At 43.2% G+C, this 26,285-nt stretch overlaps 1 protein-coding gene across 2 annotated transcripts in view; it reads right to left on the bottom strand.

The window, feature by feature from the left end:
* LOC126285150 (uncharacterized) overlaps window positions 1–26,285 on the bottom strand; it is a 73,223-nt gene that overhangs the window by 7,609 nt on the left and 39,329 nt on the right. For both annotated transcript variants that reach the window (XM_049984822.1, XM_049984883.1), the window contains exon 2: window positions 16,005–16,283. In XM_049984822.1, the coding sequence (XP_049840779.1) occupies window positions 16,005–16,283 (279 nt within the window). The remainder of the gene's footprint in view (window positions 1–16,004; window positions 16,284–26,285) is intronic.

The raw sequence follows: 26,285 nt of genomic DNA, 5'->3' as shown, positions 1-26,285 counted from the left end.
GAAGGTGAAGGGTTGGCCGTGGTGCTCCTATAAATTGTGAATCTCCTTACATGACTAGTGCTGTAGATTTTATTCAATACCTGACATAAACTAGGCCCTTTCCTTGTCCACGTGACGTGTCAGATGTACCTGATGTTTCTACATGACTACTCTGCTTGGCAGAGGGTTCATCGAACCACAATCATACTATTTCTCTACTATTCCACTCCCGAACAGCGAGCGGGAAAAACGAACACCTAAACCTTTCTGTTCGAGCTCTGATTTCTCTTATTTTATTTTGATGATCATTCCTACCTATGTATGTTGGGCTCAACAAAATATTTTCGCATTCGGAAGAGAAAGTTGGTGACTGAAATTTCGTAAAAAGGTCTCGCCGCGACGAAAAACGTCTATGCTGTAATGACTTCCATCCCAACTCGTGTATCATATCTGCCGCACTCTCTCCCCTATAACGCGATAATACAAAACGAGCTGCCCTTTTTTGCACCCTTTCGATGTCCTCTGTCAATCCCACCTGGTAAGAATCCCACACCGCGCAGCAATATTCTAACAGAGGACGAACGAGTGTAGTGTAAGCTGTCTCTTAAGTGGACTTGTTGCATCTTCTAAGTATCCTGCCAATGAAACGCAACCTTTGGCTCGCCTTCCCGACAACATTATCTATGAGGTCCTTCCAACTGAAGTTGTTCGTAATTTTAACACCCAGGTACTTAGTTGAATTGACAGCCTTGAGAATTGTACTATTTATCGAGTAATCGAATTCCAACGGATTTCTTTTGGAACTCATGTGGATCATCTCACACTTTTCGTTATTTAGCGTCAACTGCCACCTGACACACCATACAGCAATCTTTTCTAAATTGCTTTGCAGCTGATACTGGTCTTCGGATGACCTTACTAGACGGTAAATTACAGCATCATCTGCGAACAGTGTAAGAGAACTGCTCAGATTGTCACCCAGGTCATTTATATAGATCAGGAACAGTAGAGGTCCCAGGACGCTTCCCTGGGGAACACCTGATATCACTTCAGTTTTACTCGATGATTTGCCGTCTATTACTACGAACTGCGACCTTCCTGACAGGAAATCACGAATCCAGTCACACAACTGAGACGATACCCCATAGCTCCGCAGCTTGATTAGAAGTCGCTTGTGAGGAACGGTGTCAAAAGCTTTCCGGAAATCTAGAAATACGGAATCAACTTGAGATCCCCATTCGATAGCGGCCATTACTTAGTGCGAATAAAGAGCTAGCTGCGTTGCACAAGAGCGATGTTTTCTGAAGCCATGTTATTAAGAAAGAGACATGTATCAAGCTATCAGGCATCATCAAACTGGGAACTAATTACATGAGGGGTCCCGAAAGATTCCAATTTGGGGCCCTTACTTTTTCTTGTGTATATCAATGACCTTTCATCAGTAACATTACCAGATGCCAAGTTCGTTTTGTTTGTTGATGATACAAACATTGCAATAAATAGCAAATCGAGTGTAGTCTTAGAAAGATCATCATATTCAATATTAGTGGACGTTAATCACAGGTCCCTAGCCAATTCTTTGTCACTAAACTTCGAAAAAAAATCACACTACATGCAGTTCAGAACTTGTAATGGGTGTCCCACGAGTACATACCTAACATACGATGACAAGCAGATAGAAGAAGTGGACAGTGTTAAATTCTTGGGATTACAGCTTGATAATAAATTCAACTGGGACGAGCACACCACAGAACTGCTCTTAGCGACTTAACAAATCTTTATTTGCAATGCGAATTGTATCAGACATAGGGGATATAAAAATGAAAAAGCTGGCATACTATGCTTACTTTCATTCCATAATGTCATATAGGATTATTTTTTGGGGTAATTCATCAAGCCAAGCTAAAGTTTTCCAGGCACAAAAACGTGCAGTAAGAGCTATATGTGGTGAGAACTCAAGAACATCCTGCAGAAGCCTGTTTAGGGAACTAGGGATACTAACTACTGCTTCCCACCATATTTATTCCTTAATGAAATTTGTCTTTAAAAATATATCACTTTTCAAACCAACAGCTCAATTCATGGAATCAATACTAGAAATAAGAATAATCTTCACAAGGATTTCGTCTTGTACAAAAAGTCGTGCGTTATTCAGGAACACACATTTTCATTAACTTGCCAGCACCCATAAAAAGCTTAACAACCAATGAAGATCAGTTTAAGTGGAGCCTAAAGGATTTATTGGTGGCCAAATCGTTCTACTCCTTTGATGATTTTCTCAGTAAAACTGATATATATATATATATATATATATATATATATATATATATATATATATATATATATATATATATATATATAAGGAAATGGAAAAAAGAACACATTGACACCGGTGTTTTAGACCCACTATACTTGCTCCGGACACTGCGAGATGGCTGTACAAGCAATCATCACACGCACGGCACAGCGGACACACCAGGAACCGCGGTGTTGGCCGTCGAATGGCGCTAGCTGCGCAGCATTTGTGAACCGCCGCCGTCAGTGTCAGCCAGTTTGCGTGGCATACGGAGCTCCATCGCAGTCTTTAACACTGGTAGCATGCCGCGACAGCGTGGACGTAAACCGTATGTGCAGTTGACGGACTCTGAGCGAGGGCCTATAGTGGGCATGCGGGAGGCCGGGTGGACGCACCGCACGTACCGCACGCCAAGACCGTAGGATCCTACGCAGTGCCGTAGGGGACCCCACCGCCACTTAACAGCAAATTAGGGACTCTGTTGCTCCTGGGGTATCGGCGAGGACCATTCGCAACCGTCTCCATAAAGCTGGGCAACGGTCCCGCACACCGTTAGGCCGTCTTCCGCTCACGCCCCAACATCGTGCAGCCCCCCTCCAGTGGTGTCGCGACAGGCGTGAATGGAGGGACGAATGGAGACGTGTCGTCTTCAGCGATGAGAGTCGCTTCTGCCTTGGTGCCAATGATGGTCGTATGCGTGTTTGGCGCCGTGCAGGTGAGCGCCACAATCAGGACTGCATACGACCGAGGCACACAGGGCCAACACCCGGCATCATGGTGTGGGGAGCGATCTCCTACATTGGCCGTACACCTCTGGTGATCGTCGAGGGGACACTGAATAGTGCACGGTACATCCAAACCGTCATCGAACCCATCGTTCTACCATTCCTAGACCGGCAAGGGAACTTGCTGTCCAACAGGACAATGCACGTCCGCATGTATCCCGTGCCACCCAACGTGCTCTAGAAGGTGTAAGTCAACTACTCTGGCCAGCAAGATCTCCGGATCTGTCCCCCATTGAGCATGTTTGGGACTGGATGAAGCGTCGTCTCACGCGGTCTGCACGTCCAGCACGAACGCTGGTCCAACTGAGGCGCCAGGTGGAAATGGCATGGCAAGCCGTTCCACAGGACTACATCCAGCATCTCTACGATCGTCTCCATGGGAGAATAGGAGCCTGCATTGCTGCTAAAGGTGGATATACACTGTACTAGTGCCGACATTGTGCATGCTGTGTTGCCTGTGTCTATGTGCCTGTGGTTCTGTTAGTGTGATCATGTGATGTATCTGACCCCAGGAATGTGTCAATAAAGTTTCCCCTTCCTGGGACAATGAATTCACGGTGTTCTTATTTCAGTTTCCAGGAGTATAATATAGAATATTTCTGCACAATTTCAGTGCAGTAATGTGTTCATTGTAAATATGTGTATGTGTGTGTGTGTGTGTGTGTGTGTGTGTGTGTGTGTGTGTAAGTAAAATCTAACTTCTGCACCATCTTAGTGCAGTAATGTGTTCATTGTAAATAAGTATTATAGTAGTCCTATTACACGTTTATTACCTTATAAATAAATAAATAAACATCTTTATTTTAAATTCAGTGAATTAGTATTTCTAAAATGGCTCTTTCATATAGTGTTCATTAAAAAATGACGATCATTCCACTTGGGACCTGTGGAATGGTACATTAGTTTATTTTTTTGGTTGCAAATATTTTTCATGTATTGGTTTTTTTCTGACATATTCTACACCCTGAAGGACCTCCTCACTATGAATGAATTGGAATGAGAGTAAATGTAGTCTAATCTAGTCTAACTTTTTCTTTCTGGGACAGCCACAATTAGTTTTAGGTTTTTACGACACATTATAGAACTGTCGATTCTGTTCCAATACACTTCTCTACCATGGCACTGCAGAACGGCTTGCATATATCTTTGAAAATGTCTCGAAAACACCGAATTTGCCCAACATTGGCGGCGATGATACAGTCTGCCCCTTCATTGCTTCATTTCAATATTTGTGCATTTCTTTTTTGTACGTTAGCACATAGTTTTGCCTACTGGTAACACACTGGCGTACTTATTTAGCACATTCTATACACAGGCTTCCACTAAACGGAATAATTTACAAGTGGAAACAAATCAAATAACTGTTGTAAACGTGTGTGACGTATTTCTCTCTCAAACGCGAGTCCCCCTTCCTACCATCCCAAAGAAAAGAATGGTGTACTACATTGTACTACATTGTACATAAACTTCTGATACTGTCGTCCCTCGTTAAATTTTTTTTAGCCCTTCAATGTGATTTGTTGAGCAGACCATTGTAATAGTATGAAAGTGAGTGGCCAATATGACAAAAAGAAAAGAAATTAGCTGTCCGCTGTCCTTTTGTATATCGATATTTATGGATGTTAATCAAATGGTGAACACAATAAGGAGAAGAAAAAAATCGGACAAAGCAGCCGAATTTGTAATAAAATGAATATACCATTTGTGTGTTTCGTGTGCTCGTGTGTGTGTGTGTGTGTGTGTGTGTGTGTGTGTGTGTGTGTGTGTGTGTGTGTGTGTTTTAAACCTAATCTGTCGACTTCCTACTGATTTACCTATATTACATTCCATATGTTGTAGCTTCTTTCATTTACTTCACAGGTTCTTATTATATGTTGCACTTAGCACATATTTAATTTCTTGTTAACTATCAGTTCTCTGTACTATAAAGAACACAAACACAGAAACACACACACACACACACACACACACACACACACACACACACACACACACACAGAGAGAGAGAGACTCGCACAGACACAGACATACCGGTTTCTTCTATATTACGTAAAATATGCCATCCAATTACATTAGGCGATTACCTTTCGAAATGCTGAATAACCACCTTTTGGGGTATGTCCACTGCCACACGTGCATGAAAAGTGTCAGTGAGGTACTGGAAATACCAACATGGATGGGACCCATGTCTACTACAACATAGTGGCCAGCTGCGCTAGGTTTCCGGTCTGACGATCTATGGCGCGAAGAGCCCCACTGAGGTCTTCCCACAGATTCTCGATTAGGCTTAAATCCTGGGAGGGTGGTAGACAGGGGAGATTGCTAAACTCATCCTGGTGCTATTAGACACACGCACGTAGACTACAAACCATGTGACACGTTCCTTTGTCCAGCTGGCAGATGAAATCTTGAAAAGGAGAAACATACTGATATAGGGGTGGACATGGTCAACAAGGATGGATGCATATTTTTGTTGATCCACTGTGTCTTACAGAACATGATATCATCTAAGGAATGGCAGGAACACATTCCACAGAAGACCATGACGCTCCCTCGTAATTTGCTTTCAGACGTATCATGATGTACACACCAACGGCCATCTGACGGAGCTTAAGGCTATTTGCCACCACTCAATGAACGCCTGGTTGCATTTAGTTTTTACATATTACACGTTATAAGAGCCAAAAAAACTGGCACACCTGCCTAGTATCGTGTAGGGCCCCGAGAGCACGCAGAAGTGCTGCAGCATGACGTGGCGTGGACACGACTAATGTCTGAGGTAGTGCTAGAGGGAACTTATACCATGAATCCTGCAGGGCTGTCCATAAATGCGTAAGAGTACGAGGAGGTGGAGATCTCTTCTAAACAGCATGTTGCAAGGCATCCCAGATATGCTCGATAATGTTCATGTCTAGGGAGTTTGGTGGCCAGCGGAAGCGTTTAAACTTAGAAGAGTGTTCCTGGAGCCACTCTGCAGCAATTCTGAACGTGTGGGTGTCGCGTTGTCCTGCTGGTATTGCTGAAATCCATCAGAACGCACAATGGACATGAATGGATGCCGGTTATCAGACAGGGCAGGTGATCAGACAGGGTTCTTATGTAGGTGTCACAGTTGTATCTAGACGTTTAAGGGTCCCCTATCACTCCAACTGCATAAACGCCTCACTATTCACCATTACAGAGCCTCCAAAAGCTTGAACATTCCCCTGTTGACATGCAGGGTCCACGGAGTCATGAAGTTGTCTTCATATCCGTAAACGCCCATCCGCTCGATATAATTTGAAAATTAGACTCGTCAGACCAGGCAACACGTTTCCAGTCATCAACAGTCCAATGTCGGGTACACTCGAGGCGTAAAGCTTTATGTGGTGCAGTCATCAAGAGTACACGAGTGGGCCTTGGGATCTGAAAGCCGATATTGATGATGTTTCGTTGGATGGTTCGCACGCTGACACTTGTTGAAGGCTCAGAACTGAAATCTGCAGCAATTTGCGGAAGGGTTCCGCCTCCGTCACATTGAAAGATTCTCTCCAGATGGCGTTGGTCTCTATCTTGCAGAATCTAGTTCCCGCCGCGGCAATGTCGGAGATTTGATGTTTTTCGAATCCTGATAATCACGGTACACTCGTGAAATGGTTGTACGGGAATATCCACACTATCATCACTACCTCGGAGATGCTGTGCCCCATCGTTCGTGCGCTGACTACAACACCATGTTGAAACTCACTTAAATACTGATAACGTGCCGTCTTAGCAGCACTAACCGATCTGACAACTGCGCCACACGCTTGTTGTGTTATATAGGCGTTGCCGAGCGATGCGAGGTATTCCTCGGCGCTTCAGTGTACTTCAAGGTCCCCAATTTTGATATTAGGTTTCCGATTAACCTCATTTCTACCACTCTACATTACTTTCGTCAATTTTCGCTTTATTCTTTATCAGTGTTCTGCGAGCGGTATAATTATTAAGTCCTGTAATAATTCTTTCTCGCTTAGAGATGGAAAAGAGCCACCGTGGTACAACAACAGAGTTAGAAAACTGCTGCGGAAGCAAAGGGAACTTCACAGCAAACATAAACATAGCCAAAGCCTTGCAGACAAACAAAAATTACGCGAAGCGAAATGTAGTGTGAGGAGGGCTATGCGAGAGGCTTTCAATGAATTCGAAAGTAAAGTTCTATGTACTGACTTGGCAGAAAATCCTAAGAAATTTTGGTCCTATGTCAAAGCGGTAGGTGGATCAAAACAAAATGTCCAGACACTCTGTGACCAAAATGGTACTGAAACAGAGGATGACAGACTAAAGGCCGAAATACTAAATGTCTTCTTCCAAAGCTGTTTCACAGAGGAAGACTGCACTGTGCTTCCTTCTCTAGATTGTCGCACAGTTGACAAAATGGTAGATATCGACGTAGACGACAGAGGGATAGAGAAACAATTAAAATCGCTCAAAAGAGGAAAGGCCGCTGGTCCTGATGGGATACAAGTTCGATTTTACACAGAGGACGCAAAGGAACTTGCCCCCCTTCTTGCAGCGGTGTACCGTAGGTCTCTAGAAGAGCGAAGCGTTCCAAAGGATTGGAAAAGGGCACAGGTCATCCCCGTTCTCAAGAAGGGACGTCGAACACATGTGCAGAACTATAGACCTATATCTCTAACGTCGATCAGTTGTAGAATTTTGGAACACGTATTATGTTCGAGTATAATGTCTTTTCTGGAGACTAGAAATCTACTCTGTAGGAATCAGCATGGGTTTCGAAAAAGACGATCGTGTGAAACCCAGCTCGCGCTATTCGTCCACGAGACTCAGAGGGCCTTAGACACGGGTTCACAGGTAGATGCCGTGTTTCTTAACTTCCGCAAGGCGTTTGACACAGTTCCCCACAGTCGTTTAATGAACAAAGTAAGAGCATACGGACTATCAGATCAATTGTGTGATTGGATTGAGGAGTTCCTAGATAACAGAACGCAGCATGTCCTTCTCAATGGAGAGAAGTCTTCCGAAGTAAGAGTGATTTCAGGTGTGCCGCAGGGGAGTGTCATAGGACCGTTGCTATTCACAATATACATAAATGACCTGGTGGATGACATCGGACGTTCACTGAGGCTTTTTGCAGATGATGCTGTGGTGTATCGAGAGGTTGCAACAATGGAAAATTGTACTGAAATGCAGGAGGATCTGCAGCGAATTGACGCATGGTGCACGGAATAGCAATTGAATCTCAATGTAGCGAAGTGTAATGTGATGCGAATACATAGAAAGATAGATCCCTTATCATTTAGCTACAAAATAGCAGGTCAGCAACTGGAAGCAGTTAATTCCATAAATTATCTGGGAGTACGCATTAGGAGTGATTTAAAATGGAATGATCATATAAAGTTGATCGTCGGTAAAGCAGATGCCAGACTGAGATTCATTGGAAGAATCCTAAGGAAATGCAATCCGACAACAAAGGAAGTAGGTTACAGTACGCTTGTTCGCCCAATGCTTGAATACTGCTCAGCAGTGTGGGATCCGCACCAGGTAGGGTTGATAGAAGAGATAGAGAAGATCCAACAGAGAGCAGCGCGCTTCGTTACAGGATCATTTAGTAATTGCGAAAGCGTTACGGAGATGATAGATAAACTCCAGTGGAAGACTCTGCAGGAGAGACGCTCAGTAGCTCGGTACGGGCTTTTGTTAAAGTTTCGAGAACATACCTTCACCGAAGAGTCAAGCAGTATATTGCTCCCTCCTACGTATATCTCGCGAAGAGACCATGAGGATAAAATCAGAGAAATTAGAGCCTACACAGAAGCATACCGACAATCCTTCTTTCCACGTACAATACGAGACTGGAATAGAAGGGAGAACCGATAGAGGTACTCAGGGTACCCTCCGCCACACACCGTCAGGTGGCTTGCGGAGTACGGATGTCGATGTAGATGTAGATGTAGTTTGATTGTAGTAATGTCACCAGCGAATCTCATCATCGATATCCTTTCATGCTTGATTTTAATCCAATCCCTGAAAATTTCTTTCATTTCCGTCTTTGTTTCTTCGGTAGACTGAACTCTTATGGACAAAAACTTTTAATCAGAACATTTTCCAGTGTTATTGTTCCTTCTCGATTTTTATACAAATCATGTATTACCTGCCTTTTCCTGTAGCATAAAATCACTTTTTCTGAGAATTTGGAACATCTGGCACTATTTTACACTGCTGAACTCTCTTTCTTGGTCGACACTTTCTATGAACGTATCCTCATTTTTCTTGTCTTGCTTCCATTATGAAGCCCAATGCGTCTCTGGGTCCGTTACCTGTCATTAAGAGGAACTGAGCATCATGTAACAGAATCTCGATTTTCTTCTCCATTCTTCTTTGTCGAATTGAACATCATGTAACAGAATTTCGATTTTTTTCTCCATTCTTCTATAAATTGTTCTTGTAGACAAGTACGATGCAAGAAACCATTACTATGACTATGCAGTACTCACTTTTGTCTGCCACTACTGCCTTTGGAACTGAGTTATCGATGTTTTTCCGTGTCTGATGATATGTCTCCAGTCTCATCGATTCTACACAGCAACTTCAATAGTCGTTTAGCTGCCACTCCCCATATGATTTTAGGAATTTCGGAGGAACGTTGTCTACGGCTTCACCACGATTTGACAGTATGTCATCTAAAGCTCTGTTAAATTCTGGCTGTAATACTGACTCTCCTGGATCTTCAAATTTACTTCCATTTCTTCTATTATCACGTTTAAGACATATTCTCCCCCTCACAGATGCGTTCAGAGTATTCGTGCCGTCTACCCGTTCTATGCTGAACGTTTAGCAAGGGAACTTCTCCTGCACGCTTAATATTTTTCGTCTCGAAACCACCTAGCTGCTACCGTCGCAGGTTCGAATCCTGCCTCGGACATGGATGTGTGTGATGTCCTTAGGTTAGTCAGGTTTGCGTAGTTCTAAGTGTATGGGACTGATGACCTCAGAACAATTTTTTGCTTAATATTTATAACTTTGTCTTTAATTTTACCAAAGTTTGTTTCGCTTTTTCTCTGTGCTGAATCTGCTTTTTCGATCACAATTATTGTTTGATATCTTCACGTTCTTCCTGCAACCATTTCGTCTTAGCTTCCATGTACTTTATGCTCGTTTCAGTCGTAAGTTGAATACAAGTATTCCTGTCTTTTTCCTAGCATTTTTGTACCTCCTGCTTTCGTCGGTCAGTCGGAATATTTCTTCTGTTACCCAATGCTTCTAAGCAGTTACCTTCCTTGGACATATATTTGTCAGTCCAGCTTCTGTGGCAACTGTTTCGATAGATGTGTATTCCTCTTCAATGGAACTGCATACTGTGGTATTATTTTCGCATTACCTGAATCAGTAGGAAATTTCAAATGCATATCATCGTTCGTCAGTATACTACCTCTGTCTGCGTAAATTCTGCCTGGCGATTCTCTTAAACTTCGTCCGTCTACAGAACATAATAAATTATGATCAGGATCTAGATCTGCTCCTGGGTTTTGATTACAATACATATCTGATATCAGGATACCTGTCCCACCATGACGTAATCCGGCTGGTATCTTCACGTGTCTCCACCACTTTCACATGTATACATCCTCTTTTTGTGGTTTTTGAACACTTCAGTCGCTGTTACTACCTGAAGTTTACTGTATAACTTCACTGTCTCCATTCAGACACTGAGTTACTCATTCAGCGCCGCTTAGACCGTTGAGGGACAAGGGCGGCACATTCTTCCGGGTGTCCCGCAGACACAGTTCTCCAATGGTACGGATAACAGGTGGGTCATAGTTTCGGAGTGAAATGACGTGGCAACTGGAAACGTACTCCAAAGTTGAAGTATACAGTACAGTAAAATTCTTGTATGTAAAACGTCTAACTTGCACATAGATTCGTCTTTAAATTCTGGTGGTGTATGGACCAAATGCAATGTCGTGTCCGTCCGTAGTGAAAGTGTGCCAATAATTTTACCAAGGCAGCACAAACAAGCATGATGCTAATCAAGAAGTCTAGATCTTGCACAATGCGGTTTACGTAGACTGATGAGCCAACAGATGATGACTACTGCACATCAAGAAGGTGAATACCTCCAGGGTAAATTGTGGGCATGTGACGCAGTAAAGAAAGAATGTAAGAGGAAGAGAGATGAATGGGCAACCATTATAACGAAAATACAACTATTCACATTGGTATGTAGAATCTCTGAGTCTGGCGGCATACCATCTGACTTTCGGAAAAATATGATCCACACAATTCCGGAGAGCGCAACAGCTGACAAGTGCGAGAAATATCACACAATCAACAGCTCAAGCATCAAGGTACTTACGAGAATGATATACAGAAGAATGAAAAAGAAGATTGAGAGCGTGTTAGATGACAATCAGTTTGGCTTTAGGAAAGGTACATACACCATAGAAGCACTTCTGACATTGCGGTTGACAACGGAAGCACGATTGAACAGAAATCAAAATATATTAATAGGATTTACCGAACTGTAAAAAGCGTTCGACAATGTGGAATGGTGTCAGATGTTCGAAATTCTGAGAAAAAAAGAGGTAAGCTATAGGGAGAGACGGGAAATATATGTACAATATGTACAAGAGCCAAGAGGGAATAATAAGAGTGGATAACCAAGAACGAAGAGCTCGGATGCAAAAGGTTGTAAGGTTGTAAGACACGGATCTAGTCTTTCGCCCCTACTGTTCAATCAGTACACGAAAGAAGCGATGATGGAAATAAAAAACGGTTCAGGAGTGGAATCAAAATTCTAGGTGAAAGGATTTGCAGATGACATTGCTACCCTGAGTGAAGGTGAAGAAGAATTACAGGATCTGCTGAACGGAATGAAAGCTCTAATGAGTAGAGAATATTGACTAAGAATAAAGCGACGAAAGTCATAAGAAGTAGCAAAAATGAGAACAGCGAGAAACTTAACATCAGAGTTGGTGGTAACGAAGTTTATGAATTCTACTACCCAGGCAGCAAAGAAGCAATGACGGACGGAGCAGGTAGGACATCAAAACCAGAGTAACACCGGCGACAGGGCATTCCTGGCGAAGAAAATTCTACTAGCATCAAACATAGGCCTTGATTTGCCGAACAAATTTCTGAGAATGTACGTTTAGAGCACAGCGTTGTATGTCTGGAAAACCTGAACTGAAGAGAATCGAAGGATTTGAAATGTAGTGCTACTGACAAATTTTGAAATTTCGGTGGATTGATAAGGTAAGGAAAGAGGAGGTTCTACGGAGAATCGGAGAGGAAAGGAATACATGGAAAAACTGACAAGGAGAACTTTATAAAAGACATGACATTTAAGCCAGTGACTATAACACTATCTTTATTTCACGATTGCAATTTCTGCCTTAGGCCATTATCAAGTGCAGATTTTTGGGGCTTTAGGCCATGTCAATTTAAAATGAGCTGACACATTTATATGTCGTTGTCATTACTATTAAGAACATTCGTAACACTGTTACAATCGTGAAATAAAGAAAGTTTTACAGTCACTGGCGGAAATATGATGTATTTTATAAAGTTGTCCATGACTGTGAATCCCAGGTATAAAAAGTTAATTGACAAGGAGAAGGTACGGGATGATAAGCCATCTGTTAAGACATAAGGGATTGACTTCCATGGTACTAGAGGGAGTTGTAGAGGGAAAAATTGTAGAGGGAGACTGAAACTGGAATACATCCAGCAAATAGTTGGCGGATGTAGCTTGCAAGTGCTACTCTGAGATGAAGAGGTCCACACAGAAGAGAAATTCGAAGCGGGCTGCATCAAACCAGTAGAAAACTGATGACTTCAAAGGCTATTGATGAACAGGAATCTCCAAATCATACGATTCCTATATGTTCTTATGCTGACCCAACAACATCATCAGTTATAATTGCGACGGGCACAGCATCACTAAGTTTTCGCCGTGGATCAACAGCAGCCTGTCGCCTGTCGAATGAATCGCATATATTGCTACAACCGGTCGATGATTGGGACCTTACACGGCGTCATCCCGGAAAATGGTTACCTGAATCGTGCACAGGACCACAGATGCAGGTCGGTGAGGCAGAATTATGCCGGTACATTTAGTTGGTTTTCCATGAGACCTGAGGTGGTAATCGAAGGCATCACAAGAGCAATGAACTGCGTGAACATTATTGTGGATCACCTGCATTGCTTCAAGCTCGAAGTCTCCCGCTACGGCGATGACATATTCCTTCAGTGTAACTGTTGGTGTTGCAAGGTCAGAATCGTACTGCAGTAGTTTGATGGGCATTACAGTAAACTCACATTGATGGCTTGGCCAGGAAATGGGCCCAATGTGAATTCTTTGGAACACATATCGGGCGTTGGCTGTATGCCCGTAAACCACCATGCCGTAATATGAGGGAATTGCTTGATCTGTACGTAGACATGTAGTGCCGCATTCTGAAATCCTGTCAAGGGCCTGTAGAATCTCTGTTTGGCTGTGTTTGAAAAGTGGAACGACACGCTGTTAAATCAGATGGTCATATCGTTTCGGCTCGTTGACGTATTTTCGGCAATCTGAAAAAACATTAGATCAAAAGAGATTTTCCAACGACGAAGTTTAAACAGCGGTTCTCTAATAGCTCCATGACCAAGGAGCGGATTACTATCATCGAGGAACTGCAAGATTGATAGAACGGCCCGGCCGGATTTTACAGAGACTTGGCAACCAAGTTGAAAAATAATGCTACCTATGTAACTGTAGCATTTTTCAAGTGTTGGATTCAATAAAAGTTTCGTGATCTCCCATACGAGTGCTTAATTCACTTTTTGAATTCCCGTCGTATACCTGAATTATTGTTGTTATCGTTGGTATCCTATCGATTCTGATCAGAAGAATTGTACTACTGAATCGCCCAATGTAACGCACTCTCTGACCAACAATTCTACTATACAGGACGTCCTTCGAGCAACATACTATTTTTTGCTATTGTTTATATTATCCTGTATTCGTCTGACCAGAAATCCTTATCTTCTTTCCATTTCAGGTCACTGCGTCTACTATAAACTGAAGCTTACATTCTCTCTGGTTAGATTTTTAGATTTGCTACCATATTCTTGATATACGACACTCCGGCTTGTAGAATATTTTTTCGTTGGTTATTCAGACTTTTAGTTACAGGTGCCTCTCCTTTGGAATTCCCTCCCAGAAATTCGTATGGGTGACTAACCCAGAATTTTTTTTTATCAGTAGAGGGAGCACTATTGAATTTTTTTCCATTACAGGCCATATGTTCTTGGTCAGACATGTGTGTTTTTAATTCAGTGGTTTCCAATGCAGAAGGCCTTCTGCATCCTCATGCCGTTGATCATTGCTAATTCCTCCGAATTTTAGGGGCAATTTCCCACAAATAAGACAACAGTATATACCGTACCTATGCCCACTCCTCCGCTCTCTTTGACCAGGCTGTTCGTAGGACTAATTTGACTTATAGTAGCGGAAGTACCCAGAACAACCACTTCTGGCCGTAATAACGGCCTTGATACGCCTGAGCATTGAGTCAAACAGAGCTTGGAGGGCGTGTACAGGTACAGCTGACCATGCAGCTTCAGCACGATTCCACAGTTCATCAAGTATAGTGACTGCCGTATTGTGACGAGCCAGTTGCTCGGCCACCATTGACCAGACGTTTTCAATTGGTGAGAGTTCTGGAGAATGTGCTGGCCAGGTCAGCAGTCGAACATTTTCTGTATCCAGAAAGGCCCGTACCGAACCTGCAACATGCGGTCGTGCATTATCCTGCTGAAATGTAGGGTTTCGCATAGATCGAATAAAGGGTAGAGCCACTGGTCGTAACACATCTGAAATGTAACGTCCACTGTTCAAAGTGCCGTCAATGCGAACAAGAGGTGACCGAGACGTGTAATGACCGAGACGTGTAACCAATGGCACCCCATACCATCACGCCGGGTGATACGTCAGTATGGCAATGAAGAACACACGCTTCCAATGTGCGTTCACCACAAAGTCGCCAAAGACGGATGCGACCATCATGATGCTGTAAACAGAACCTGGATTCATCCGAAAAAATGACGTTTTGCCATTCGTGCACCCAGGTTCGTAGTTGAGTACACCATCGCAGGCGCTCCTGTCTGTGATGCAGCGTCAAGGGTAACCAGAGCCATGGTCTCCGAGCTGATAGTCCATGCTACTGCAAACGTCGTCGAACTGTTCGTGCAGATGGTTGATGTCTTTCAAACGTCCCCATCTGTTGACTCAGGGATCGAGACGTGGCTGCACGATCGGTTACAGCCATGCCGATAAGATGCCTGTCATCTCAACTGCTAGTGATACGAGGCCGTTGGGCTCCAGCACGGCGTTCCGTATTACCCTCCTGAACCCACCGATTCCGTATTCTGCTAACAGTCATTGGATCTCGACCAACGCGAACAGCAATGTCGCGATACGATAAACCGCAATCGCGATAGGCTACAATCCGACCTTTATCAAAGTCGGAAACGTGATGGTACGCATTTTTCCTGCTTACACGAGGCATCACAACAACGCTTCACCATGCAACACCGGTCAACTGCTGTTTGTGTTGAGAAATCGGTTGGAAACTTTCCTCATGTCAGCACGTTGCAGGTGTCGCCACCGGCGCCAACCTTGTGTGAATGCTCTGAAAAGCTTATCACTTGCATATCACAGCCTCTTCTTCCTGTCGGTTGTTTCGCGTCTGTAGCACGTTATCTTCGTGGTGTAGCACTTATAATGGCCAGTAGTGTAATTAAGAAGAAAACAACTTCACACAGAAAGTTCTATCGTAATTACATTCTTTGAGCTACGTGGCACAGAGGTGAAAATATTGTCAGAAAATACGGACAGTGGTGAAGAACAAACGCAAATAACTAGAGGAACATGTATACGATATTTCAGACGCGATCTTACTCGTACTAGGGCGGCGCACCTGTAATTGCTTCTTCTTCTCGTGGACTTCGGGCGAGACGATGCCGTTGATGCACATGCCGACGGCCTCTCCGGTGCTGGCGTCCTCGGCGATCAGCGAGTGCGGTTCGTCGAGCGCCGAGAGGAACAGCAGCTGGTCCGTGGGCGGCCCCCTGGTGTTGCCCAGAGCCACGTTCATCGGCTCGTCCGGGTAGAAGGCGGTCCTCGCCAGCCGCTCCACGCGGTCGCGGTCCGACGGCTGCGCGCGCACTATCCTAAAGCCCTCGGGCGTCTCCATGTTCTGCGGGTACACGGAATGGTAAGGCGCGTGTAGTTCAACAGTCGCAACAGTAGTGAGCAATGCTGCTTCAGTTCCAGCGATACAGCTGACCTCGTACTGATTAGCTACTGCTTTCCTGATAAGATAGTGCTTGTTATGTGTATCTCTCACCCAGCGTCTGATGACTACAATTTTATTGTGGAAATGGCATCTCGGCGCAAGGCCAGATTATGCATGGTCACGATAGAAAATAAATGGCAATTTTACGGAGGGTTCATTAGAATATCAAGTTCATTACATTATTAAGCCATTGTTGGTGGGGAAAAGAGGTCGTCACTTTAAAAACGCAGTTGGGACATTTCATACCATGGTCCACAAGGAAGTTACGTGGGAAACACGTCCCAACAATTATGGATCCAGTGAAGGACAGAGCTTGCAAATTTGATCGATCTACTTCTAGTGTAACCAAAGGCAACAAGTGACTTCCTCTAACCTCTTTCCGCACGTGCCCTTCTGCCAAATTCCGCATCAGCACATCAGGTGAACGGACAAATTCTTTCGATAAAACTGTCTTAGTTGGCACGTATGCCACAGCAAACTATAGCTGAGTAATAAATAATTTAAAAATCGAGAGTTGTAATTAGTCTGCCTATGTGGCATGTCCATCGCCTAGGTCACACGGATGTATACAATGTACGTAAGAGCTAAAATTATTGTATGCGAACGGTTCCCCACAGCCAGTAAACAAAGAAGATGACGCTGACGAAAATAAGCTGATGATTGAACAAAACATTTCACCAACTAGCAGTTTCGATCATCACCTGACATTCACTTAACACTCGTGATGTGGTTGTACGGGAAAATTCCCACTTCGTCGCTACCTCGGAGATGCTATGTGCTATCGCTCGTGCGCCGACTGTAACACCATGTTCAAACTCACTTAAATCTTGATAACCTGTCACTGTAGCAGCAGTAACCGATCTAACAATTGCGCCAGACACTTTTTGTGTTATATAGGCTTTGCCGACCGCAGCGGCGTATTCTTCCTGTTTACGTATGTCTGTATTTCAATACGTATGCCGATATCAGTTTCTTTGGCGCTTCAGTGTATAAGGAACCGTCAAATGTAAACGAGACAGAGAAAAACTATGATTAAACTATTTACTATTTCAAATGTAATCACCATAACGGTTAATACATTTATCCCGCTGCGAGACAAGACTATCGATGCCTTCAAGGAAAAATGTTTGCAGTTGCCTATGGAGTCACGATTGTACCCAGACGTGCAAGTCTTCGAAGCAAATCGACGGCCACGAATGACTTTCTTCATGGCTCCAAAAATATGGAAATCTTATGAGGAGAGGTCGAAACTGTATGGACGATGTGTAACGGCTTCCCAGCGAAAAGGTCTGCAGTGTAGTCGAAACAACGGTAGCAACATGTGGGTGGGTATCATTCTAGAGCAGAACGAAGACGTACAACATCCTGGGTGTATGGACTAGGTGGTGCGCTTCAATGTCTACAAAGTGTTCACATGGAGTGCTGACACAGGGCATCATTCTTTTACAGGATAATGCCCACCTACGTATTGCCAAGGTTGTTTACGTCATTTCCACTGCGCTGCAGGCATTTCGCTGGGAAGCCCTTAGACACATCCTCCATGCAGTCTTGTTCTCCCCCCATGTGTTTCTACATTTTTGCAGTCATGGAGAAAGACATTCGTAGCCGTCAATTTGCTTCGGACGGAGAGGTGTACACCTGGGTGCAACCACGGTTCCTTAGATCACCACGTATGATTTTTCCATGAAGGCATTGACCGTCTTGTCTTTAAGCTGGATAAATGTTTTAACAGTTAAGGCGATTACTTCTGAAATAACAAAAAGTTTACTTACTTGCTTTCCACCTGTCTCGTTCTCTTTTCATTGTCCCTTATAACTATCGACGGCACAGAGGGCCAAAGAAGGCAGCGGTGCAAGTGAACTTGCGGTTAAAGCGGAAACTTGGATGGGAGACATTTAGGAACTGATGGTGTCGTTGGACAAAAAGCTATAAGATAGGTCTTCTGTTGGAATCTAAATTGTCTGGCTCTACTAAGTCACAGTAATTTTCATATCTTAGAAAAGATTTCATGCACTATTGATGTTTGAATATATGAAGAAATTGTTTTCATCTTCGTTAACGGACTCCAATATCAGAGTATACCTCTTCAAAAATTAATGTGTAATTACTGTATGTCAAAGACAATATTATTTCTTGAACATTTTAGAATGAATAGAATGAATTTTTTCATACTGAATATTCAGTATTTCTTCATCGCAATGTGCATTTGAATTCAGTTGCTCCTTTATTCAAATAGGATCTGATGAAAGGTGTTATTTTTAGGTACAGGAATGTAATATAACCAAGAGTAAGACAATAATGATGTGCTAATGGCATTTGAAGTTTAAATTTGTGTACAGGGTGTCCCAGAAGTTTTTCGACAAACTTCGAGGGGTTGTGGAGGGTGGTTCTAATGGCTCTGAGCTCTATGTAACTTTGCTTCTGAGGTCATCAGTCTCCTAGAACTTAGAACCACTTATACCTAACTAACTTAAGGACATCACACACATCCATGCACAAGGCAGGTCACTGAAACCCTTCTGAAGCTGTTGCTAATGATGTGACTGTGATGTGGAAACGTGAAGGAACCATCGCAGCTTGGTCAAGTGGTGGCAGGCTACTCTCGTGAGTAGTTTTGAGCAGCTTTGGAAAGCGGTTGACGGACGGTGAAACCAAGAATAAGCGACAAGGTGTCCACGCTTCGTCACAGAACACGGTTTCGTCTGTAAATCGGAAATGGATCTGTGGTAGCTATGACGACAGGGTACAATGTTTCGGAGCATATCGTTCAGCGCAAATGGTTAAAAATGGTGATTCACAGATGACGACCCAGCGACATGTCAGTTACGATTACAGTGGGCATGAGATCATCAAAATTGGACCATGGCTGAAAGGATACATGCCGCTTAGTTGGACGAGTCACGTACTGGTTACAGAAATTCGATGATCGTGTCCACATACGCTGTAGTACAGGCGAACGGCTACTCTAAAACAAACACCGGGGTACAGTCACATGTTGGTGAGTTCAGTGTAGCACTATGAGGGATAACAAGTTTTATTGAGAACCCTTGAGAGACATACATGTCTCCATCCACATAACGTGCACTGCCAATTGCTCAAAAGAGCACACAGGTTACTACAGGAAGTCATTGCATAGTATTCTGTGTGACTAAAAGCCTCGTTGGTGATGCACAAACTATAAGAAGTTAGTGACAACAGCAGCTGAACAATTGGTAGTTTGTTGGGGATTTCTGCCCACAGTTAGCAAATATGTGTAAGCCGTGTAAGCCGATCACATGATAAACTGGATCAAACAATGTGGCAACCAAGAATATAGAACTTATAATTGTGATTCAAGCACCAGACTGGAATGTAAAATAAGATCACCGATGGCCCTCGTACATCGTTTTGGGTATGATATCTGTTTTAATTCTTTGAAGATTAGTCTTCTTACTACATACCTCACTACAAGTAACAAATTATAAAAAAGGAGATGTGTGATGATGAGTATTTCATTAATCAAGTAGTAATGAATCATCCATAATCAAACTCTGATGTTTTACCTATCTGGAGGGACCCTAATTGCCATATGGGCCTCTTCATTATAAGCTTCAAAGGGGCGAGGTTAGCGGATGTATATACTTTCTCTTCAAAATAAAATGTTCCGTTCTTCTCCTGAAGTTCTGTGGGATCATAATAAAGAAACCTACTTGGTTGTCTATGGGCAGCCTTGTAATTCAGAGAACGGTGGTGCAAGTAATGACGATGCTGTGTCCTGCACTTCTGTCTACCCTCGGTATGGATGAGACCGGCGAATTGCTGTATGTCAGGTCTCCCTCCCTCCTGTCGGTCACACAGCACTGGCTACATTGTGTATCAACATAACGGCTGACCACCACCAAAAAACGCCAATCTCTTTTCATATTCTTGTGGACTCCACAGAAATGCGCGGTGCCTGCTTCCCCCCCTCCCCCTCCCTAATGGTACTTGCACTGTTATAGGCGCTGGTACTTCCTTGGGACTATTTGCCTCTGCCGACCACATGACCGTAGGAACATTATCCACGTATCCCTCCGCCAAGCTTGTACTGAAGTAGTCATCTCGTCACAAAGCGGACAATTACAACTTCAGCACCCACGAAGGAGTCGCCAGCACTCACAGCTGGAGCTTTTGGTTCCACTGTGTTCCTAGGATGATACACGTCGGTTGACTTTTATTTTGTGATAGTACCAAGTAGTTTTCATCAGTGATGGCCTTCCGGTTAGAATAGAATAATTTCAATGTTGTCAGTTATCTCCAGTGACCTAGTGATGGCTAAGATTTATTATTTCTGTTGTGGAACCACATCAGGATGATTACAACCTTTGTGTGTTCGGACTTCACGGAATTGCGCTCTGAGAAACTGTTTGGTTTTTTGCGTTTTTGTAATAAAGTATTCATTATTACCTGGAAATCTTATTTGCGTGTGTGGACTCACTCTGGTCACCACAGGTGATGGTGACGAGGCTGCTGGACTATGAAGTTTAACAACATTCCTAGTCTGGTCGAGGACACCTTCAGAATTTCCGTGTCATTTGGCTGCTTTAATAATACTTCATTTATCGTAGTTTCACGCTAGTTCCACGCTAAATCGAACAGAAAGTTAATTCCGAGCTCCCCATACAATGTGAAGTACGTTAATCACACATGAGTGATCAGCTGGAAAGAAAGTTGATCAGCAAGCCGAAAGTTGCGTCATATTGACACTGCCGATAGGCAGTCCCAGTTTTTAGGAGAGTTTTCCTCCTACAGCCGGAAGCGAAACATACAAGACCTACTGCATGAAAGCTAGTGCGCCGTTGTTTTTACAAGATGGATGTGTGCTGACGGGATAGTCTCAGAGACATTCAGCACACTCTCACCAACTGCCACCCTTGCCAGGAATTTCCAGCCTCCTCCCACGCAGCTCTGGTCACGAATTCGTTTAGACTTTTCAAGCCTGTTCATAGGCACATGACGACTTACCTTCACCGATGCATATAGCAAATTTCCACATATATGCTACTAGAGTTGATGCACGAATAACGCCTGAGCACAATTTCCTGTGTGAAGTGTCATCTGGGATTCGTAAGATCCCCTGTGATTTTCCACTGAATTTCGCTTGAACAGGAATTGCTCATCTCTGTTGACGTTAAACTTGGCCGCTGTCGTAATTCCATTTGTTAAAAGGGTTATTTCTTTTATGCTCAGCACTTGACTACTCCCACATCCTGTTGCCTTAGCACTGAACATTTTAAACATAGCAGGTATAAGACATCAGGAGGACGTTGGTTCAAACCTGCAATAGTGGGGCAAATATAGCACGAACGAGTTTTGTTTGTGTGAGTTGCCTACATCAGAGGGAAGTATACATTCGTGGGCAAACCAGTTGTTCTCCTTTGACTGACAGTTATCTATCCCACTGTTCTGCTAAGAGGATTATGAACCCTGGGGATGATCTGTCCTGAGGAAGCTCTCCGCACCCCTTCCCCTCCCTCTTCTTCCCCCAAACCCTCAGGTAACCACTATTACTCCCCCTCCCCTTCGATGACACAAGTACACTTTCAGGCCTTAAAATGATCAATTAATTACCTGCCCACCTTCTGGGAAACCACCCAGCCCTCCTCTTTCCTCCCCCACCTGGAAATTGGTAGGAAAAAGACAAAAAGATGATCAAATTGCGAGTGTAGGTAGACTACCATGCAGTACGACCCTTCATTACCAACTCTTGGGCATTATATATATGGGTCTTGTGATGATATAACAGACATTTATGAAGAAGAAATGAGTGGTTTATGCATGATGGAGCCTCAAGCGGACGTTGTTTGATGCAGTTTACTTAACTAAAATGCGCCATCTATTCAGAAGTACTGTTCTAGGGTCTGGAGTTAGTACCAAGAAGAGAGAAATGAAGTGTAACATAAACACATGCATTCCTAAGGCTACATGGTTCTGTGCTTGAAATATGGTACAATGCTGGAGTCGTGTGGCTTTTGACATACAGTGTGGCTGATCCCGACGGAGGTTCGAGTCCTCCCTCGGGCATAGGTGTGTGTGTTTGTCCTTAGGATAATTTAGGTTAAGTAGTGTGTAAGCTTAGGGACTGATGATCTTAGCAGTTAAGTCCCATAAGATTTCACACACATTTGAACTTTTTCTTTCTTTCTGGCATACTAGTCATGCGGAATACAATGCTGTTAATATTCCAATCTATAAAATATATTCCCATTGCTAGACATACTTTTTTCATGCAGGATTCTCTACGATAAACCGTAGTGATAAACTGTAAAGTGATAAAACTACACATCAAGGAAAACATCGATTCTTTGTAACAGAAACACTACATAGATATCCAGAGGGGTACGACGCCTGCTGTTTACGAAGTTCAAGACTGATTGGAGTTCAGAAAATATGGTATATTCACAACAGCCGTATAAAATTATTCAGTATGTGACTTAGAGCAGTATCTATCTGTGATCGTTAACAGCAAACCTCTACAAATCCCCAAACCACAGTCATCGGAGGAGTTCCAGCTCATAACTAATGAAACATTGCCGTTGACGAAAACCTGTTTCCGTGCCCTCCTCTAGACAAATGAAGGTTCGTGCAAAGTAACCCACTACTCTGCCACATCTTCGACATAAGTCGAATCTCTAGTTCCTTATAGGTACGAAACGACTGTTACTATACTTTTCATGTTACTATACTTTTCCTATCCTAAGTGCTAGCAAATGAATCATCAGGCAGAGGGCAAGTGTTAAGATTTTTTATAAGGTTGGTGTTTAAGACGCGCAAATATTGTCGTAGAAAATCCAACAGCACATGGGTACGTCAGCAATATGACCATATACATATTGAAAACTGTGCAAAAGTGTTGAAGATGACATAAAATCGATAAAATTCGAGGATATCCCAGCAGAATCACACTTTGTAGTGTTTGTGTTACAAAGAATCGATGTTTTCTTTAGTGTGCAAGGTATTAGTTTTATCACTTTACAGTTTGCCAGTATAGTTTATCGTAGAGAAACATGCATGGACAATGTATATCTCAGGCGCTGGGTATTAACAGCGTTGCATTCCACACAGCTAATAGGTCGGAAGTTGCGCTACTCTAGCAGTATAGCGTTTTAAGTGCAGAACCATGTAGCCATAGGAATGTATGTGTTTATGTTCCACAGTTATTTCTCTCTTACCACTATCTTCTTGGTACGAACCCCACACACTACAACAATACTTCTGAATCGATGGCGTAGCCGAGTCATGAAAATTCATCAAACTACATATGCCAGTCTGGAGCTTCATCATCCATAAAGCACCCGTTTCTTCTTCATAACTGTATTATATCATCACAACACTCTCATCTCTACTATAAACCGATAAGGGATGCTAACCTGCCTTTCACGGGTAAGGCATATTCCTGGCCACGAGTTCGAATCTCAGTCCGGCACACTGGTTGAATCTGCCAGGAAGTTACATATTAGCGCACAATCCGCTGCACAGTGAAAACTTCAATAGTGAGGGGTGGTTTAGCGATGATTTGGAAATTCTGTGATCGCGTACATGGCTGAAATATGTGGGATCAACCAAAACGGAACACCTAAACATATGCTACCACGTCACTGCGATGTCTTTCACATTTTTTACGTCGATAAGAAACACCGCCTCTGTCTTTAATTTCAATCATCATGTGAGTGTTGTAGAAGCGGCAGCATATTAATTTACACCATGCGATGCCTAGCTTTCCGTGAGAGCCAATAGATCAAGATGTGTTAATGTCAGTTTATGACCTGCCACAGACCTCGAAGTTGTGGTGGAAAAAAGAAAATGATGGAAGTGTTTGTAACTGTAGTCAAACACTGACTGGAGGTGTTAGAGCAGAAAAAAACCAATTTATCAAACAACAAACAGGCAGCCAATCTTGCGACTGATATTCGGTGGCATATGGTCCTACTACAGTGCAGGTAACGAAATTATACAATGGTCTGTAAGAGCGACTTCGATAATGAGCCACCCACTCCAATGATATACAATACCTGTATATTTAATAGAATCGCTACATGTGCTCAATATCAGCACATAGCTGGTATTTGTTTTCGATATACGTACTGGAAACACGGAAGCGGTAAAATCTTCTAGAGTTCTCTATCGGATGACGTTAACGGAGTTTTTATAGTTTGTAATTTTTCTCTGTCGGATGGTACAAAATAATGGGCGATGGTACAAAATAATGGGTATGGAGACGGTATTTGGCCGACAGACATGAATGCACCCTGAGGGACACAGATCTCTTTCCAACTGCAATACCTGTACGTAGACTGGAGGCAGACTGCAATGGAGTAGTAAAGTCCTCATCTTTCTTCCATTTCCTGTATGATCTGGAGTCTTCCTAATTTTCTTGATAAGAAACATCTCCATAACTGCTGGTACTATGTTTCTACTACCTCATGTCACATGAGGAAGTTTCGTTTGACGCTGGACTTATACAGAACATTGTACATGGTTGGCAGAACTACGGCAGCATGTTCCCATCTCCACCGAGTGGTGAAAACACAGTACTATAGCATTAACTCAGCACTCTCTGTTTCTCCATGGAATGCAAAACGTCTTAGCGCTCACCAACTTCCGTTCAGCTGCGACTTAAAGTGGGGCGATCGCATGGACAAAGCTACAGGGAGGGCGGGGCAGAGACTAAGGTGCAGTTGCAAGATGTGTTTGCGTTCTTTTTGTAGCACATCGGTTCGTAAAGGTGACTCATTTCGAGATATGAGACTGGCATGATTTACCAGTGCCTGTAACCATTAAAAGACATCTCCAGAGGATTCAACGCAAATATATGGCTGAATGGATAGACGATTGGAAATCGCAGACAGAATGACTACCAGAAAGTGCAACGCTATCAGTGGCTCTTGCGTGTGCTCGTATAACCAAGACCGCGTTTTAAGCAGGGCAACGGTAAATAGTAATTGTCATCATGTTTTTAATAGCCCGATCCTTAGTGAAATGTACTTTGCTTCTGCGGTCAATTTCAAATGTCGGTTCTTAATAGTGTTCCTCGGAAATAAGATCACCTTCTCTCCAGAGATTCCCATTTGAACTACTGAAAAGATTACTCGCCAAACGAAGTGACTCTCATGATCAATTTAATTAATTAACCTATCAAATTGAAATCAGTAACATGCTGCTTGTCTCGGTCCCGCAGTACAGGCGTAAGGAGCTATTCTCCTGGAAGACGAAGGATTCGCGCCCTCCCATCGGCATGATGAAGGTATCGGGATTCACCATACCATGCAAAGCGATGGGTAGATTGCAACGGATATGATTCTTGACTTGGAGCGGTAAACAGGCGTTTTCTTTTTGTTGCGGCGATACTGTTTAATGATATTTCAATCTCCCACCTGCAAAGGAAGAAACAACCATCGTAATAAAATGAGATATATTACCCAATTTATGAAGTAATACACAGTATAAGCCTGATATTTACAACTTCTCTGTACTGTTACCTTAACAGACTTCGTATGTGGCGAGAGATTTGGCTATTTTAAGGGAGTTGTAAAGTGTGGAGGTATCCTATGACGGTGGCAGCTCTCAGCACTCCATCATGAGCCAAAAATGGGCTTAATATTCGAGTCCTCTGATGCATGGCGTAACAGGTAATAAAATATTTTTTCCTGCTTGATGAGAAAAATTTAGAGGACAGTAGCCTATGCCATACTGTTACAAGATTTTCACGAGTAACGATATTTCAGCGATTTGAAAAAGAGTGTATGCCTCGATTTCTTCTGTCTTCGAAACTGACTTGTATAAAAGGGAGTATACATCCGAGCTACATCAACTTGTTTCCCGGTCATGAGTAGTCACAAAGAGTCGATAACCAGAAGTAACAGATTATCTCAGGCTGTGAGGTGT

The sequence above is a fragment of the Schistocerca gregaria genome, chromosome 1 (genome assembly GCF_023897955.1).
Source record: "Schistocerca gregaria isolate iqSchGreg1 chromosome 1, iqSchGreg1.2, whole genome shotgun sequence".
In the NCBI taxonomy this organism is placed as follows: domain Eukaryota; kingdom Metazoa; phylum Arthropoda; class Insecta; order Orthoptera; family Acrididae; genus Schistocerca; species Schistocerca gregaria.
This window is presented reverse-complemented; position numbering and strand designations above follow the sequence as displayed.